Below are 20,314 nucleotides of genomic sequence, written 5' to 3'. Positions count from 1 at the left end.
CCTCAATTGAGAATTCTTTGTTTAGCTCTGTACCCCATTTTTAATAGGGTTATTTGGTTCTCTGGAGTGCTTTTTCATTTTTATTTTGTTTTCGAGACATGTTTTCTCTGTGTAGCCCTGGCTGTCCTGGAACTCTCTTTATAGACCAGGCTGGCCTCAAACTCATAGAAGATCCACCTGCCTCTGCCTCCCAAGTGCTGGGATTAAAGGTGTGAACCACCATGCCCAGTTTGTCATATATGTTTTAAAAGCAGCTGAACCCTTTTCAGCTCTCAAAGGCAACAAATGAAAAAAAAAAATTGATGGTTCAGCATAGTGGTACAGGCCCTTAATCTTGCACATGGGGGGCTAGAGGCAGGAGGATCTCTTTGAGTATGAGGCCAATCAGGTGTGAGTTCCAGGACAGCCAGGGCTACACGGAGAGACCCTGATTCAAAAACAAACAAACAAAAAAGCAAACAAAACAAAATATAACTCACCTCTGTGAACTACAATCAGAGCTAAAATTTTAGTCTTAAGCAAGCATTTTTATTTAAAAAAAATTTATGTATTTGGGTGTTTTGCCTGCATATGTTTGTCTGTGCAACACGTGTACAGTACCCTTGGATGTCAGAAGAGGGTGTCAGATCCCCCAGAACTGGAGTTGCACATGGCCACAAGCTGCCGTACAGGGGCTGGAAACAGAGCCTGGGTCCTCTGGAAAAATAGCCAGTGGCCATAACTGTGGAGCCATCTGCCTCCCTAGCTCCAAGCATATGGCTTTTAGAGAAATGAAGGTAAAGGAGGACATGAAATCTATTATATTCAACAATATGCAGATGAGCTCTGATATGGCTTGTGTGTCCCTGAGCATGTGCCTCACATGAATTTTCTTTCATTCTGAAAACCCAGACCAGGGCTGGTCACCTCCTTGGTTGCCACTAATCTTACGATGTATTTATTTTGCTTTTACTCTTGAAATTTAGTTTTCAGTTATTGAATTCTGGGTTGATGAGAGTTCTCGGGACTTTGAGATGTTTGCCCTTGCCTTCATCAGTTCTGTTAAAAATATCAGACACCCTCTGTACCGAGGCTCCTCTTATGTGGCATGTGTCACTGTCTAGAGGCCTTTAATGTGTGTACAATGTGTGGCTTTCATGTGCATTTATCTTGGGGAGGTCACCCAAGCTTTTAGAATCTGTACATTTATTTCCTTCTGCCAAATCTGGCAAAAAAAAAAAAAAAAAAAGTCTTTGCATATCCGTTGCTTCTGCCTGACTCTCTGTCCTCTCTTCACCACCTAGCTGATCCATCTGATCAGCAAGCATCTGACGCTGCCTGCCCTGTTTACTCTTCTTGTTCCACTTTCCCTCTGGTGTTTGACCTGTGTATTTTCCACTGACACATCTTTGAGATTCTTTCTATCACCTAGGACATCACAGTAGCTGGCCCAGCCAATGCAGGGGTTTCTCAGATGCTGCATTCTTCAGCTCAAGTGTTCCTACTGTGCTTGCTGAGAGTTCCTGCTTTGCATACACTCTTTGCATATATTATTTCAAATATTTGAACACACTTAAAACCTTAAGAAAGAGAGAGAGAGAGAGAGAGAGAGAGACAGACAGACAGACAGACAGACAGACAGACAGACAGACGGACGGACGGACGGACAGATAGAGACAGAATACATTGTCTGCCAGACTGACAGACTGACCTTAGGCTCTGGGCCCTGCAGTGTTGGCTGACTAGTCTCTAAAAAACTTTGTATTACAGCCCGTTTTAATTAATCTCATCACCTTGGCACCTTGGGGCTGGCCTTACCTGGTGCCTTTTAACCTGGGTTTGACTTTTTTCCCCCTAGTTTAGGTCTCCTAAATCCTCACCTGAAGTTTCTTCTCCTCTGCACATGAAGGACCACAAAATGCTACGGCTACAAGAGGACAACAAGAAACATGATAGGAGGCATGGTCATGGTGATAGTGATGATGGTGATAGTGATGATGGTGGTAGTGATGGTGATGATGATGCAGAATTTTATAGGGGGAAGTGGACTGGCTACAGGCGGCCTGCTTTGCAAGCATACTGCTTTGCACCAGCCTCATGCAGACTTGCTGCACATGCTCTTTCCTTTGAGGTCATCACTGTTTTATCAGCAGGCTAAAAAGAAGTTTTTATAAGTGGCCTCAGGTCTAAGAGGTCTGACTAAGCTGATTTGTAATGCAAAGACCTCATCCTCTGCACTGGGTCCTACCGCCTTTCCTGCAAGTCCTGCTGTCTCGGGTGATCTGACTTACCGTGTAACTGTCCTTCTCATTTCTCAAAGGCCTGTGAGACACAGAGAGAAGGTTGCCAAGCCTTCCCCTGTAAACTCAATACTCCCTGGGAGGATAAAGCTCTCGGCTAAAACGGAATGCTTTTTACATTTTAATCTACTCCCTGAACTACTAGAAGTAAAATAAGGAGCCCAAACACATTCTTTCTTTCTTACACACACATATGCACATACAAACACACACACCACAGACCTTTAATGGATTTCACATTACAACTAGTGCAGATTATATAATACACACTGTGTAGAAGGTGACTGCAAAAAAAGCTCCAAGGAAATGGTGCTGGCGACAGTGCCGTGGTAGAGGTGGTATCCCCAGGGGTCACCTGAGGAACTTCCTGTAGCTAAGCTACAGACCCGGAAGCTCTCTTTTCTCCTGGCCTGGCAAACGCACAGGTGCCGGGAGCCTCTGGTGGTCATAATTCCCCTTCTTTCATAATCACGAAGAATCATTTTTCACTTTACAAGATCTTTTGTGAGTAGCATGCTGAGTCTGTAAAAGGAATCCTCACTGATGGGAATTTTAGAATTTAGTCTCTTAACAGCAGAGATAACTGCAAAAAAGAGGGGGAGCGAATCAAACGTAGCTGTGTTTTCTAGTTTCTAAAACTCGCTCTCCTCTCGAGCTTGGAAGTTGCAAGAACAAGTTGAGGGAGCTTTAAGGCTCCTGCCATCGGCTGGATTCTCTTCCAGGCTACAAGCTGCTGTCATCAGCTTTGGCCTGGAACAGGAGGGGCCTCTAGAGGGTAGAGCCTCCAAGGATGAGGGCATCAGTCACCTCCTAATCCCCACAGCAAAGGCACAAAACACGGTGTGTGCTGACCCATGGGACATGGTTGTTAGTGTACATCAGCAGCAGCTCTTTCCTGCTGGGTGCCAGGTGGGGGGCAACCCCCAACTGAAAATAAGTAAATGGGAATTCCTGAACTGAAGCTCCGTGCAGGATCAATGTGCCTTCTCATCTGAAAACAATCCCAAAATATGGATATCAAGTGTTGGTAAGTCCATAACAACACCCCCTCCGTAACAAACTTGGGGGAAGAGTTTAACTATGAATGAATATTGGATACATACAGGTAGTGAAAATAAGTGGAATTATATTCAACTGAAAAGCTTCTCTATAGCAAAGGAAACCACTGACTAAGTAAATGAGCACCCTGTGTAATAAGAGACATTTCTAAACCGTGTGTGCTAGATCCAAGACATAGAGAGAATACAGACTCAATAGCAAAGGAAAGAAAGAAAAAATAGATGAATGGGAAGATGGACAGATGTTAGGAAGGAAAAGAAGCCAGGCAAAGAACCTGAATATTTATATTTATTATTTTATATATGTTTATAATACATATGTTTAATATATGTTTATAATTCTCAGTATGTTGAGAATTTAACATGTAAGGGCAATGTACTTTGACCCTACCAACTGCATCTGTATTCCTAACACAGATCCACCCCATCCCTTCCCAACTTTACGTCCTCTTGTTTTTAACACCCTACCAAGTCCAATTTCTGCTACCTATGTAGTTACTGGTGTGGGCCACGCACAGGAGCACGGTCAACCCACCAGAGGTCCCACTCTCCCAGGGATGGAGAGATGACTCAGTAATTATGAGTACTTCTTGTTCTGCCCGAGTACTGAGTTCAGTTTTCACTGGTAGCCAATATTGCCTGTAACTCTAGTTCTATAGCACCTAGCACCCTCTTCTGACCTCCATGGGAACCCATACACACACACACACACACACACACACACACACATGCACACACGCATAAATAAAAAAAAAAGAAAGAAAGAAAACTGACTCTCCCTATCCAGAAACCATTAACTATCAACAGCTCCCCACCTAGCGTGGCATTCATGAGTCCTCTTCCCATCCCTAAATATATGTACGTTTTTAAGATTTATGTATTTTATCTTACACATGTGTGTTTATATCCATGTATGTATGTATGTATGTATGTACGTATGTATGTATACACACCACATGCATGCAGGAGCCTGAGCAGACAAAAGTGAAGCATCAGATGCTCTGGGTCTGGATGTCCAGAGCTACCATGTGGGTACTGGGAATTGAACTAGGAGCCTTTTCAAGAGCAGCAAATATTTTAACAGTTGAGTGTCATCTCGCTAGCCCCTGAATACATACATGGAAAATATAAATGGTTTAGGGCATATGAAAATGTATCAAGCATCAATAACCATAAAGGCATATGAAGCAAAATGACTATGGTTGTCAATGCAGACGTGCTAGGAATGTGGTGCTCTGAGTAAGCTGGATGGTTGTGGCACACACCTTTAATCCCAGCCCTTGGGAGGCAGAGGCAGGTGGATCTCTGAGTTGGAGGCATGTGTGGCCTACAGAGCAAGTTTTAGGACAGCCAGGGCTACACAGAGAAACCCTATCTCAAAAACAAAACAAAACAAAAGAATAGCTTCCATTGGCTCATATATTTGAATGTTTAGGGAGTGGCACAGTTAGGAGGTGTGGCCTTGTTGGAGGGGTGTGGCCTTGTTGGAGGGGTGTGGCCTTGTTGGAGGGGTATGGCCTTGTTGGAGAAAGTGTGTCACTGGGAGTGGGCTTTGAAGGTTTCAGAGGCTCAAACCAGGCCAGCGTCTCTCTCTCCTCTTGCTACCTGTGGATCCAGATGTAGAACTCTCAGCTACCTCACACACACAGTCTACCTGTATACTACCATACTTCCCACTATGATGACCATGAACTAAGCCTCTGACACTGTCAGCAAGCTTTCTTTTATAGAAACTGCCCTGGTCATGGTGTGTCTTCATAACAATAGATCTATGACTAAGACAGCAGTTGGTACCAAGGAGCAGGGTAATGCTGAGACAGGGGCTTGCTTGTTTGAAGAATGTGTGTACGGGGACTTTAAATTAGGAAAGCAGGTGAATGCAGTAAGTTGGGCTTAGAGAGCCATTGGAGCAGTCACATGGAAGACAGTGCCGAGGGCAATTTGAGATGTGGGGCCCAGCTCAAGGAATTTCTGAATTGAAGAATATTAGTAAGTGGCCAAGAGACCGTTCTTGTGACATTTTGATGAAGAATGTGCTTGCTTTTTTTGCCCTTGTCTGAAAAATACGCCTGAGGCTAAATGATAGAGTTTTAGGATTAACAGTGTGGGTAAAGGATATTTCAGAGCAGCCCAGTATTGATTCTGTTGCTTGATTATTAGTGGTTGCTCTCATGCAGATCTGTAATGAAAAGAAGCAAGCTGAGCAAGGAAAAGTGAAGAAATGTATGGTTTGAAGAGAAGAGGGGCATCAGGAAGTGCAATAGAGCCGAGTCCAGTGCTCAGGGAGATGAGACTCCTAAAGACGATCCTGACGTTAAACGGAATAAAGGGAGCGGGGACTTCAGGGCAGGGCCCACCCGGCTAAGCTTCCAACTTGTGAAAAAAATTAAATGGAAGCTTAAACAGTGAAGGAAACCAGCAAACCCAGAAAGCTGATGCAAATGAATGTGACACAAATGAGTGGGACTTTGCAAGGAGGCCAAGTGCCAGCTCTAGCAAGCAGAAGATCAAGGTGGCTTCAGCCACATGGTTCTGGTTTTAGAGTAAAGGAGACAAGAAATGGGTTGTGGAATCTCCCTCCACAGCTTAGGAAAGCTGCTGAGGCCAGGCATGTGTCAGGGGTGTCCTTGCACAGAGACCCAGAGAAACCATTGCTTGAAGCCTGAGGCCAGGCAAGTGTCAGGGGTGTCCTTGCACAGAGACCCAGAGAAACCATTGCTTGAAGCCTGAGGCCAGGCAACTGTCAGGGGTGTCCTTGCACAGAGACCCAGAGAAACCATTGCTTGAAGCCTGGATTACCTTGGAGACCCATGCCAGAGCCATGGGATACCTGCCCAGGAGAGCTGCTAACAGGGAGTAGAACCAGACATGAAGAAGCATGGTGCAGTCAAGAAAGCTGAAAAGAGTTATAAGAGTCACTGTGGTCATGGCGTCTCATCATGGTGATACAACAGTTCTGTGTCAGATGGCTATTATCAAAGAGGCAAGAATGCCTGGCACTGTGCTGCGGAGCATTCAGGCTGTACTGCATTGTGTAAAACAGATAAAATGCCTTGAAAAAAATAAAATTCCTTTGCTGGTTTATATGAAATGAAATGATCTCAATGCCTCAGGAGATGCCTGGATACCTGAGTCCCCATCAGCACTGTTAGCAACAGCCCAAGATGCCTGTCAGTCAACAGATTTTTCTAATGGTAGAGAGACACAGCCATAAAGTGTGAAATCCCATCACCTGTGCCACGTGGATGGGGCTGAAGGACATTTTGTTGGATGGACCACAACATGCAAAACAAGCATGGCAGACCTTCCACCGCAGCAAAACACTGCAGAATCAAGATCTCAGGACAGGGAGAAGAGGAGGGGAACAGGGAAAAGCTGCATACCACTGAGATAACAGGAACCAGCCCCAGCGTTCCACAGCGCATGGGGCAAGCACATTGCTTCCAGCATGCTGTGGGTTTTCAAATAGGTAGAGGAAAAGAAGCTAAAGGTTCTCAATATATAGAAATGATAATATAGGGGTTGGAGAGATAGCCCAGTGTAAGGAGTACACGCTAACCCTAAGCTGGGTTCCCCCCAGCATCCATGACAGGCAGCTCACAACTGTGTAATCCTAGCTCCAGGGGATCAGACATCCTCATCTCCAAAGACATGCATGCACAACCTCCCATGCAGACACATGCACATAATTAAAAGTGAAATAAAAACTGAAAAAAAAAAGGACAACATGCATGGAGACAATATCACTGATTACTCTTATTTGAGCATGTACTTCATGTACATGAATCAAACCTGTCCTGCTGTACCCCATAAATACACATAAATACATACAAATGAGAATTGCAAAACAAACTACAAAAACATTTTCTTGACATTGAAAATGAGAAAAAGAAAAACACAACTAGGTATTTTATATATACATAGTTATATTTAAGTGCACAGAAAATGGGCTATAGCCCCACTGTCCAATAAATATATAAAGTCATGATCTATTCTAATCATAGTTGCAGTTGGATGTCTAGAGGAAGTAGGCAGACAAGCTGGTTCAGAAATACATCATATCTACATGTAGGAGAGAAAGAGCGGGATGCCCGTACAATCTCAGCCTACAACAGAGCCGTGAGAATGGCCGAGTCAGAAATGAGACTCATTAGAAGTTCTATGCTGTCTGCATGACGACAGAAGGATGTATGGGGAAGGAAGCATGCACTGCAGGGTCTTCCCGGGAAGAAACTTGACTTTGTGCTCTGCCCCAAACCAAGCATCTAAGTGCAGATTCTGAAATGATAAAGCCGTGTGACCTTGAGAGACACATACATTTCCAGAAGCAGGCCACAAAGTGACCGCTAAATTGGATTTCATCAGCAGTTCATATGATGTCAGATAGAAACAATGAGAACAGAGAAAGAACGTCTGTGAGCCAGAGATGTTCAGCCAAACTTACCAGGGTCTAAAGGGGGTCTTCCACACAGGGGAACCAGAACAAGCTCATGTGCAGAAGGGTGACACTTACAGTCAGTGGACCCACAAGGGCTACACGGAGAATGGTCAAAGGGTTGTGGGGATGGTTATGAAGGTATTTAGACGTCCCCAGAGGCAACTGAAGCTAGCAAAGCTTTTGGAACAGGTAATTTCATGGTCTGAACTAAATTTCAGAAGGGCAAGTGAAAAAAGTGTGTAAGAAATGGTTGGAACAGAGAAGAAACCAGAATCAGGGTGAACTTAAAGCAGGGCTTCAGAAACCAGAATGTCTGCATGCTCCGGTGTGACAGCAGATACATATACAAAGCCACCTGGCAGAAGAAAATGCCTCTCCTCAGCAGTGCCACTTCACGTAAATATCTGACACAAACCCACGTTACCCTAAAGTAGGCACTGCTGTTCCACAGTTACATACAGTACATACACAGGGGATCAAGCCAGAAGGAAACAGTGACCCCGAGGACCCCTAGGACAGTGGCAGAATCCTTTCAGAATCCTAGAGCTGCAAGCTCTGGGCTCTGAAGACAGCTTCTATGAAACAACATTCAATTTCATAACAGCATTCTAACCACATGTGACAGTACTCAAAGTTACTTGCTCAGGTGCCTCTGTGCCCTAGTCATTTTTACTTTTTAACTATTTTTTGTTGGAGTTTTAAAATCCCTTAAATGGCTTATGACATGCCTCGTTACAACCACTTCAGATAACTATCAAAAATCTATCATTCTAAACACGTGTCAGCAAAGGCCTAAGAAATAAGGGTGATGTGACTTTCACCAGAAGGTTCAAAGAAAAGCTGTTAAAGCAGCCAGAAAATGAAACCACTCGGAGGACCGTCCGTCCACTTACAGAGTTAGACTGTCTCAGGGCCACACAGCAATGATGGACAGAGGCAAAATTCAAGTTCCAGGTAGTGGGATACCTAAACTCATATTCAACCATTTCTGTGCCTTGGGCCATGTTAATAGACCCCGGAGCGAACACCCCTTCTTCTCAACTTGTAGAGTTTCTTAAAGAGAATAAAAGTTAGGAATGCAGGTACCTACACAGAAATAAGAGGATCCAGTCACCAAAAGAGTCATGAGTGTCACAAGGAGGTGGCCTTGGTGGAAAGCCAAGAGCAGTTGGTTCAGCAGCAGGCAGAGGCTGAAGGCTGAGGCAGGTGCACTGAGCCAAAGTGGGGTCCTGGGGGGCAGATCAGATGGGTAGAGAAACACAGTGCTCGGGAGAGAAATGAGGCCGGGAAGACCTTTGGAGGCATTTGTGCATTTGCATATCAGATTTCCTGACTCGAGAACATTTAATATAATGTAATTTATGGACCCTCCTGACAATTAATATTCACTCACAGGAAGGTCTCTGTGGGCACCTGAAATTAATTTTGAAGCCATTAAAGGAGACAGAAGGTTACTCTCAATGAAAAATCCTGTGGCGAAGGTATCACCTCCCCTATTAAGTATCTGAGAGTAATTGCATAAAAGGAAACCCCATTGCTTCTAACGGTGAGCAGATGAATGGCTTTCAGGTTGCCATCTTACTGTTTGGTAAAATCCTAGAGTTTCCCAGAGCTCTGATGCATGAGGTAGAAGGATGTGGTGCAGTGTTATCGCCACCATCCCCAGTGTTTAGAGGGGTTACCTTTGCTTCAGAGGGCATTATTTCAATATAAAAGTAATGCAACTGAACATATAATGTGCAGCTAAATGTCATGGAGACGATGTTTAAAAGGATATATTATGACAGCCAAGTGATGGGAACTATGGAGGTGTCCATCAGCAGGGGAACAATAAGGAGAATGTAGCATTTCAAGAAAACTGACATAGGTGGAGATAAACCTACTGAGTGAATTATCACATTTTCTCTCAAATGTAACTCTTAGACTTATACAGATCCATGGTGTCATTGTGTATCTGACATGGACATAGAAACAAACTGTCTATGAGAGGAGCAAAGGAGACCATCTGGAAGAGGTGTTAAAGAGAGGCCTGTCCCAGCACAGGTGCCCATGGAGCGCAGTCACACATGGGAGGCATGATGACAAAACATCAAATACAGTGCAGATCTCAGGCTGAGCTTTTGGATGCTAGTGGGTGTGGCCACCACTCAGAGCACTTCAAATTCTAATCAGTGCCACAGTCAAAGGGAAAAAGTAGCCTAAGTAGCAGGACAAACGGCCATCACCTGGAGGAAGTCTGCGTTACTGGAGAACTCACAGGATCAACCAAAGTCATGGCCTGTTAAAAAGGCCATGAGAAAATTACACTTAGCCAATGATGAATCCGGACTCAACCTTTTTCTGTGCCAGTATGCCAGGCAGACAACACAGAGGGCAGCACACCAAATCCAGGGGGGCTCAATGAGGATGCAGGAAAACCTATCTCAATGTATGTGAGCAAGAAGTATAAAGAATAAATGAAGGAACAGAGCAGGTTCTTACATGGGCAACTCCCTACAGTAAAGATATCATTTTCCCCCACTTACCATGTACAGAGCTCAAACAGAAACCCAAAGGGGAGATTCTCCAGAACGTAACAAGTGATCTTGAAACACACTGGTAGGCAGGGCATGTTTACAAAACATTTAAAGCCCATACACGAAACAGAGAACCAGACAGGAACCAGATCTGGAGGCACACACCTGTAACCTCAGCACTTGGGACACTGAGGCAGGGAGATCATAAGTTCCAGGGCAGCCTAGGCTACAGATGTGAGTTCCAGGCCAGCCTGAGCCACAGAGTGAGACCTCGTCTCTGGAGAGAGAGTGAAGTTGTATATGGAACAATCAAAGCCAATTCACCCAATTAACCAAAGCCATACAAACAGAATGACAAGCCCTTCACACAGCAACCAAGGCAGAAGCTGGGAAAGCTCTGTGAGTTCAAGGCCAGCCTAGACTACACAGCAAGCTCCAGGCCATCAGGGCCACATATTGAGAGCCTGTCTCTGAACAAACACATACAGGATGCTACTTTTTAAAACTTACGCAGCAGAGTTTTACATTCTAATATTAATGCCTCATGTTGGTGCGTGTAAGGAAGCAAAACTCAGGCCACATTGTTGGCGAGACTAGAACAGACAGACTTCTGGAGAGCAATTTGCCTGAGTGCTAGAAGATTCAGAAGCTTTTCCCAGGCAGGTGTGTGTCTTGTAATGTAGCCCAAGGAAAAGGTAAAACACAATGAAGCTTTCACCAGCTTAGCTATGAGACACTGTCTCCTAGTCTATAACTCCAAAACACCTGCAACCCGTAAATATGGAGCCAAGAGAGGGCAGGAGGGCAAGGTAATAGGCCAGAGACTTTACATTCTGGAGAAAAAGATAAGTGGGGAAGGTTAAAAAAACAATCTTACAAAAGGATTTCAGCTTCGATTTGAACAAACAGAACTGCATATGGCCACCAGAGTGTGTCTGAAATGGTAACAGTATAGTGAGCAAAAGCTTGGTTACCTCCATGCACATCTATGTAATTATTCAAGACAAATATTATCTTTAAAGAAATAAAACTCTTATCATGTCAGCATAAGGCAACAGATATCCCAGCATCTCAGCCGTTTCTTGAAGACCCCTTGAGTCGTTTGTCTTAACTCACAGCAACCTGGCATCGACTGAGACAGCACTCACTGCTGGTTGCTAAGCATTGTATTCACATCTCAGTGTACTAAACACGGGGGGTTGGGGGGAACTGTGTGCACATGCTCATACCAAGCCCCGCCTGTGTCTGGGGCCTGTGTGCATATGCTCACACAGAGCCCTGCCTGTGCCTGGGGCTTCTGGGGGAGCTGCACTCCTAAGAATCCCAGACTTGCCTATTAGAACTTCCAGCCTAAACAAAACATACACTAACTATTGTGCTGGTTCCTCTTGCCTATTCCTCTAAGTTCTGACACAGTGAACTCCAGGTTTATCACTTGGCAGTTTTCAATAACATAGGAATAAAGACATTTAGTTTATCACACATAATGTAAACAACAGCACTTAAAAAAAAAACAAAGATTCTGAGTGGGCTGGGAAGAGCATTGGAGTACTTATCTAGCATTCACTAGATAGTAGGGTACTGAGGTACTAGGTAATAGTCCTAGAGTCACTCCCTAATGCCATGTAAAGAGGAGGAAAAGCTACAAGAGATGCTGTGTTCACAGCATCCAAGATACAGGAACAACCCAAGTGTCAAATTAGCAGCAGGGAATGACAGCAGGTCTGCGTGTTATGTTAACTCACTGTAAGGAAAACACTGTATGACCTCGCTCAGACCTGGGATCTGGAAGTCAAGCCGATGAAGGCACAGAGATGGCATGGTGCCCACCAATGTGAGATGAAGAGGAAGGGAAGGAACATAGTCAGTCACGTGGGATGAACAAATCCTGAGTTCTTGGATGCAACAGGAAACTATGGTCAGGGCTGTCATATTGTATATCTGAGGTTTGCTGAGAAAGTCCATCTCAAATTTTCTTACCAGAAGGAAAAAGAATTAGTGAGCACTACTATGTGTCCGACACAGAAGCAGAGTTATGAGCCAAAAATTCAGAGAGGTGTCAAGGGTCTAATAGTACATTTCAAGAACGTGGAAGCCATTCTACAACTCCAGAGACAAACAAGAGAGACACACAGGTCCACAGTAGCCCGGGGACAGAAGACACGCTCTCGAGTGATGTCAAGCATCAAGAGTCTGGACCTGTAGCAAGAGGCGTCAGAATGAGTTCAAACCAGAAGAGGACCACTAAAGTTGTTACAACCATCAACATCGCCAGCTCGGAGGGGAAGTGACTGGTGGGGTTCGACTTGGAAGAGAATACAATGTCCAAGCAGCATCGCTCAGTGAGAGGCCAAGTTCTACTCCTGACGGTGGGAAATGAAGTATGGAAGGGGGCTCCACAATCATCATGGTAGCTAGATGCATCCATTCCCCCCACCGTGGGACAGAAGGAAATGTGTTTAAAGCAGCCTTGCATGGCACTGTCTTCTGCAGATAGGCCAGGCTGTGGGCTTGCGATGGGCAGATCTGCAGCGACTACAGCAGTGGCCATGCCAAGTACCAGGAAGGCGGCCATGACACGGTCAGAGGGTGTCACATGGGGCCCCCTCTGCTTTCATAGCAATCATTTCCTAAGAAAACACTGTACATTGACAGTTCACACACTGTATATAATCCTAGGTGATTAGATAAGCCCAGAGACAGAAAAACCACAGCACCGAGGAGAACCACGGGATGGCTGCACCACAGTGAGCGTCTCCACCCTCCTAAAGCTGGGCTAATGCAGACACCTCACAGGTGAGAGAGAACAGGCAAATGATGTCCGGCCCTTCAGCACCTGGCCAGCTCTTCCTTCTTGATGCCATTGGTACATTTGTCTTTGCAAGCCCCGTTGTCCACTGGGAGTTGTGGCATGCGCCTTTCTGTAACCCTGGCTCTCAGGTGGATAGGGCAGGAGAAGAGTCCAGTGTGGTCTACACAGAGCTCTAGTCTAACCAGGGCTATGTCTACAAAATGAGACCTGGTCTCAAAATAAACAAGGAGTAGACAGAGTAAGCAAAGCCGTCTGGGCTTTGGAAACTGCTGATCAGCGGGGCAGGATGAAAGCACTGAGAAAGTGTCCAAACACCTTCCTATGAGAACAAGTGCCAACCATGCACAGGGCGAACACCGCTTTAACCCTGGCCCTCTTGCACTTCCTTAAAATAAAAAAGAAATGAAATGAAATGCAGTCTTCATGTGCTCCAGCCCACCAGTTCAGAGTTTTTAGCAGTGCCACTTGCTGGGATGAAAGGCATTTGCTTCCTTTCAAATTTTTTTTTGAAATTTGTTTATCGAAGTGTGTGTGTGTGTATGTGAGTGTGTGTATGTGTGTGTGTATGTATGTGTGTATGTGTGTGTATGTGTGTGTATATGTGTTTATGTGTATGTGTGTATGTGTGTATGTGTGTGTATGTGTGTGTATGTGTGTATGTGTGTATGTGTGTATATGTGTGTGTATGTGTATGTGTGTGTATGTATGTATGTGTGTATGTGTGTGTATGTGTGTGTATGTTTGTGTGTGTGTGTATGTGTGTGTATGTGTGTGTATGTTTGTGTGTGTATGTGTGTGTATGTGTGTGTATGTGTATATGTGTGTATATGTGTGTGTATGTATGTGTGTGTATGTGTGTGTATGTGTGTGTGTTTGTGTGTGTATGTGTATGTGTATGTGTGTGTATGTATGTATGTGTGTGTATGTGTGTATGTGTGTATGTGTGTGTATGTGTGTGTATGTATGTGTGTGTATGTGTGTGTATGTGTGTGTATGTGTATGTGTGTGTATGTGTATGTATGTATGTGTATATGTATGTGTGTATGTATGTGTATGTATGTGTGTTTGTGTATGTATGTGTGTGTATGTGTGTGTATGTGTGTATGTGTGTATGTGTGTATGTGTGTGTATGTGTATGTGTGTGTATGTTTGTGTGTGTATGTGTGTGTGTATGTATGTGTGTATGTATGTATGTGTGTGTGTATGTGTGTATGTGTATGTTTGTGTGTGTATGTGTGTGTATGTGTGTGTATGTGTATGTTTGTGTGTGTATGTGTGTGTATGTGTGTATGTGTGTGTGTGTGTGTGTGTTATAGATCAGAGGATAACTTGGTGAGAGGTGGGGAGGGGGGACAGTAGGCTCTCTCTTTCTACCACGTGGCCTGAGGGATGGAACTCCAGTTGTCAGGCTTGGCCATCCCCTCCTGAGCTGCCTCAGTGATGGCTCTCCTCCCACTTGGTACAGGGTCTCACTGTGCTGTCCAGGACAGTGTCTTGCTTCTAACTGGATTGATCCTCCTGCTCCATCTTGCCAAGGAGCTGGGACTACAGGCTCTCTGCATATCCAGTATTTTCAAACGCTGTTTTTAAACCCCTAGTTCTTCCTAGCATTGGCATTGGTGCCCAATGATATCCCAGAAACCTGAAGTTGCTGGTTGCTTAAGTGATCTAATTTTAATAGCGTCCACTGTAAATGTCCAACGAGCAACTATAACTGAACATATGAACCGACTTATAAACTTACCCTTCCCCCTGCTTTGACCCTTTTCTATCATGTCTATTAATATGGAAAAGCCATAATTTATAAAACTGCTTCATGGAAGGCAGCCATGGAATCCCAGGCACTACACCAGTGCTTCACGCATGTTATACAGGACCCTACACCACTGTGCAGCCATAAAGCAAGACAGTGAAGATAAGTCACTGTGCCTCGAGTAGAACAGAAGAAAGGAAGGTGGCCCCACAGCCAGGAAGTGTGGCTACGACTCAGGGCTGGGGGCACCTGAAACTCAAGTCCACCCTCTGCCCAAGAGCAGACAGGAAGGCTTTCTCCCTGTGCCAACCATGCTGGATATCAACTTTCAAAGAAAGTCACAGTCAACACTGCAAGTACTGTGACATTTGGCTCTTCCCATAAACTCAACAGACTTCTCTCAAACAAAGAAACGAAATGAAGGAGGGAGAGTCGCGACACTGGATCACAAGCAGAGCTCATGTGAGCTAGTGTGTCACCAGATACAGGTCCCTGCTAGTTTCCCTGTGACTTTCACGGCACACTTGAAGGGACTTAGAACGATGCACCTGGGCAGGCTGCTTGGTCCTGAGGTCAGAGACAAGACCTTCTCTCTCTGTGCATACTTAACGACTAGGCAATAGACATTCAGTACTGACCAGACACCATGGTCTCAGTTGCTATGAACTTGCAAAGGCATTAAGGCACCCAGATGCTTCCTGCACAGAGAAAGGGGCTCTGCATTTCTGAAAATGGAGTTTGGTTTGCAAGTGAGTTTCATACCTCCCGATCCTTGAGCTTCATGGCGAGCACCAGCTGATGCCTGTGGTTTGTGAGGGCCTCTCGGTAATTCCCCTTGGAAAAGAATGCAGAGCCTAGATTCCCGTGAGCTCGGCATTCTCCTGTCTGGTCACCTGATTTGGATTTAAAGAGAAAAATTCTCTAAGTTACAGCATTATTTATAACATATATGGTTCTCTTAAACGCCATAAACTTACTAGCTATGATTGAAGTTACTTTCTTTTAGACTCTGTATAGGGAGATAAGATCCTCGAACCTAACTCTGTGGACAAGTGTTATTGCTGTAACACACACGTGCACAGGGGCAGAGGGGTCTCAGACAGGAGGGTGCAGACTGCTACACAAACCAGCTGCTGTTGGGAGTCTCCTCCTCGCTTTGCAGATGACCTTTGGTTCTGAGCAATTATCAGCTTGCTGGTTCAGCCATTTGACTCCAGGCCTCCTCTCATACATCACTTCTCTATGAGTATCTGATGGCAGATCCCCACAGCCCTCCTTCCTGTAACCTGAAAGTCCTTGGATAATCAGTACAGTGGTGGCCACAGTCACAGTCATGCCTCTTCTTCTCCCCTGCATAGAGGCAGGAGGCTCACAGGATAACTGGCCTGGGATACATGCTGAGACCCTGCCTCCAAAACATCAAGAAACAAAGTCCCAAGCCCCCAGCTGGGGGGGTGGGCAGTAACCTCACACCATCGTCTGTCTCCACAGGACAGGTTTGGAACCTCCAGTACGCTGTGCCCATCCCGACTCCCCTTCTCTGTTCTGTCTGAAACAGAGTCTCACTGCACATCCCTGGCTGGCCTGGAACTCACGGAGAGCCATCTGCTCTGCCTCTCAGCGTGGCAGCGTACCACACCCAGCTTGTGCTGTGCTCTTTGACAAACCTTGGTGGATTCTCATAGAGGCCAAAATTAAAACGAAATCGAGCCATCCACAGAACCAGCAATTGGGACCTTAAAACTGCGAGCTGGAAAACCCTGAGGAAGGTTATGAACATGCTAATCACACCGCAAGGCCTCCTGGGAGCCTTGGACCCTTATTGTATGAAAATCCTCTCAAGACCTGAGGCCCTAAAGCTAAATGTTCTGTTGTATGTGTTGGTCCTGTTGACATCAGGGCATGCAGCTGACATGCAGGCGGGACGCATACCTAAGGTCTTGGCTACGTCCAAGTCTTGCTGCATGTACCCAGTGCTCTTCTCTGTGTTGCCAAGAGACCAGTGTGCACTGCTCAGGGCGGAGAAGACAGAGCCTCTCAGTTTGAGGCTGCAAGTGCCAATCTTCAGAGCAGCTTCTAAGACAACCACGGAGGCCCCGTGGTGGCCAGCTGTCAGGAGTTCCTGCCCAACCACAGACACGACCACAAAGGGACTCTTGTCTAGTTTCATTTTCTGAAGCTGCTGGTAAGTGGGCTCCAGGGTGTCTGAAGAAAAAGAAAACAAGAGAATGAAGACCGGTAGGCACAGTGGTCTTTCCATTATGCGCTAGAAACATGTCTGTGGTCTGGTTCATGCATAAGCTCTCCACTCTGGAACCTCACACCACATGATGGCCCATGCATCCTACACCCAGTGACACCCACCCATCCAGCAGTTCCTTCCCCTGTGGGTGTGGCCACACTCATTCTCTCTTCTGGCTTTCATTGCTCACGATGCAACACATATTCTGAAAGATCCTGGTCTACCTTGCTCCTCCTTAGAGCATTATGAGCCCACAATTCCAGCCAGACACCCTCCTCTGGGTGCCACCCTCCACTCTCCAGCTGATACCCTCTGGTTTAGATACTCCTAAATCTAAACACATCTTCATCTATGGTTTGTATTGTACAGTTTAGCTATCAATTGGTTTAGAATCATTCCACGTTTGCTCAGTAGAAACATTTTCCAGACAAGCCCGTTGCCTACTGTGAACGAGAATTCCTTGAGAGCAGCCGCACCACAGAGGCTGACTGGCGCACTCAAGCTGTGGTCACCAGAGGTGTTGGAGCACGGAAGGGCCGGAGCCTTACTGCAGTCTACCTTGAGCCATCTTTAGCCTAGTAAACAGCCATTCTCTTTTGGAATACATAGTAAAACTATAGCTTTTTCACCAACCAAAGAGCTGAGCGTGGTGTCAGGTGGTATCTTAGGCCTCTGGCAAGGTTCTCCCACCCCTACTTCTATCGCCTGCCTTCAGAATGCAGTCTCCACTGAATTCAGAAAGTATCTTGACTCATGACTTTTCTTTGTTCTGTTACCACAAAAAAAAAAAAAAAAAAGTTTATGAAATTGCTACCTCGTTGGAACATGGAATTTGGGGTAATCTAAATCTGTGTTCCTAGGCCACCCCCACTCATATCTGGATCTCAAATAAACTTTCCCTTATCCCCTTTGAGGTGAGAGATGTGGGTTTTGGTTTTGGTTTTGGTTTTTTTGTTTTTTTGGTCAACTATGCTTTATTCTGAGTAGCCAAGTAGTACACTGGAGACCTGATAAAATCCCATTCTCTGTCTCACTGGTGAGTGAGTCTTTAACATGCCTATCATCAAAAGCAACCTGCTTGTAATTTCTCCTAGAAGATGCAGTAAAGGGTATCCACAAAATGCCAACCATACTTAAGGTGGTAAAATTAATGTTTAGCTCATTTTATCTTCCAGTGGCAACAGTCGGGGTGTTGGCCAGAGGTCATTAAGCCATGTGGGGTTAGTTCCATTTGGGGGGTTAGATAAGGACGACAAGCTCCCTCCCTATCCTTCCCTATTTTCTTTAGAGATAATAAGAGTTCTGACTACATCTCTCATGGTCCTGAAACCTACCTCACATTAGTGGTTCCAATAACTCAGGCATCAAGCCTGCAGCGATGCCGGCTCTTTAAACCTCACCTCCTGGCCAAAGGCCACAATTTATGATTTTTCAGTTCTCTGCTAAGGAGCTCTCTCGCCTGAGTCAACAGTACCAGGGAAACCCTGAAGCTCACTAGTGCCTAAAGCATTTTTCCTTCAATCAGATCAGTAAACAGAGAACAAAGAACATTTTTACTCCTGTCAAGATGCAAGCGGCAGCGTGCTAGTAAGCAGTAGCTGGCCAATGGGGTTAAACACAGAGAGCAAAGACAGCAGAGAGCAGGAACAGCTACAAGGAAGAGGGCGGGCCCTAGAACGCCAAGAGCATGGTCCCTCCCTCTGCTGCGGGCCAGCAGACAGTGCTGTTCAGAAGCTGCACCTCAGCTCCAGTGAGCAAACCAGAGACAACAGCAGCACCATCATTTTCAAACAAAGATCTGGGTATTTCCCTGATTCCGCTAAGGTTAATCAGACAGGGTCAGAGGCAAAGTCAGAGTCCACAGCAGTGCTCCAGGCCACTGATCTGATTGCAAACTACAGAGACCTTGGCAGCTTTTAAGTAGAAACCCACAGAGTGAGGCAGCAGACCGTGAAGATGTAGCTTCCACCACAATAAATTCTATGTGACCCTCTTCTTCACTGGACCTGTAGTTTTCTGATTCAAAGTTTGGGTCTCAGCTGCAAAGCTGAATGGGAACATTGGGACTGGGTACTTCAGCTTTTAGAGTGGAAGGCAGAAAATAGGTATTCCTGACAGACGGGGAAGGTGCTCAGATGCCTGTCCTGAAATGACAGACGGAGGCAGAGGCCCACGCTTCCGAACAAGGCAGCCTTTCCCACAGCAACTGCACAACCCCTGAAATGGCAGCAGAGACAACACTGTACAAAGACCAAGGCGAGGAGCTGTCTGGAGATGCCCAAGGAGGACAGAGAAATCTCTACTTGGGCAAGTCTGGGGTAGATGGGAATGAAATTAGGAAAATTATAAGGAAAAATAAAATCCCCATTCAAAGTAGACAGAAAGAAAATATAAGTACATTAAACACTAAATACCACTGCAAAGATAAATGTAAGGTGATCTGAGGGCCATGTTACCCAGGGTGCTCAAGCTTCAGGGGAGTGGAGCTTGACTTGTTAAAGGATGGCTTTTAAACTCTTTGCTGCTCTTACTCTGAGTGGGAGGTGCCCTAAGGGAAAGAAATGTCTTACACAGCATGAGACAGACACAAGGGGAGAGAGATTTCCAACAGGCTGGTTGGAGCTGACCAGGCATTATATGTAGCAGCTGAAGCTGACGTGGCTTAGTGGGAAAGACAGTGAGTGATGGCCAAGTGCAAGGGCAATGGCTGTGGCCATGGTTACGCACACGTGTATATAGGTGCACATGTACATGGTTATGTGCACACACAGACACCTATGTATATGTGTACATCTCTGCCTATATCTAAAGATACAGAGCATCCACTTCACCGTATGTAATTTTCCTTTTGAAAGTTATCTGCTTAAGCTGAGATTACATCTCTTGGATCACTAGCCAGAATCTCTAGTCAGCAGTTGGGTTGAGAGGGGAGGGAGGAGCTTGAGTTAGGGTTTTTCTGTGTTGCCCAGGCTGGTCTCAAATTCTTGGCTGTGAGCCATTTTCCCATCTAAACCTCCCAAGTAGCCAGGACCACAGGACCATGCCACTGTATCCAGCCAACTGTGTTTCTTTTGATGAAAGAGATTGTAAGACACTTTTTAAAAATCTAAAGATAATCTCTGAGACTCTTCCAAGTCTGTTGCTCTAATTCCTGTTCTAAGATAAACTTGCGCTATCATCAGAGGGACTAATTTTGTGATTTTTAGCAGATTAGAC

The 20,314-nt window shown here is 45.4% G+C and overlaps 1 protein-coding gene across 3 annotated transcripts in view; it reads right to left on the bottom strand.

The window, feature by feature from the left end:
- Nucleotides 1–20,314, bottom strand: part of Ttc28 (tetratricopeptide repeat domain 28) — a 436,243-nt gene that overhangs the window by 189,407 nt on the left and 226,522 nt on the right. For all 3 annotated transcript variants that reach the window (XM_031337381.1, XM_031337382.1, XM_031337383.1), the window contains 2 exons: nt 16,789–17,061; nt 15,619–15,749 (listed from right to left, as the gene is read on the bottom strand). In XM_031337381.1, the coding sequence (XP_031193241.1) occupies nt 15,619–15,749; nt 16,789–17,061 (404 nt within the window). The remainder of the gene's footprint in view (nt 1–15,618; nt 15,750–16,788; nt 17,062–20,314) is intronic.

The sequence above is a fragment of the Mastomys coucha genome, unplaced genomic scaffold, assembly GCF_008632895.1.
Source record: "Mastomys coucha isolate ucsf_1 unplaced genomic scaffold, UCSF_Mcou_1 pScaffold22, whole genome shotgun sequence".
NCBI classification, from domain to species: domain Eukaryota; kingdom Metazoa; phylum Chordata; class Mammalia; order Rodentia; family Muridae; genus Mastomys; species Mastomys coucha.
Note: the sequence above shows the minus strand (reverse complement) of the source record. Positions and strands in the feature narration are given on the sequence as shown.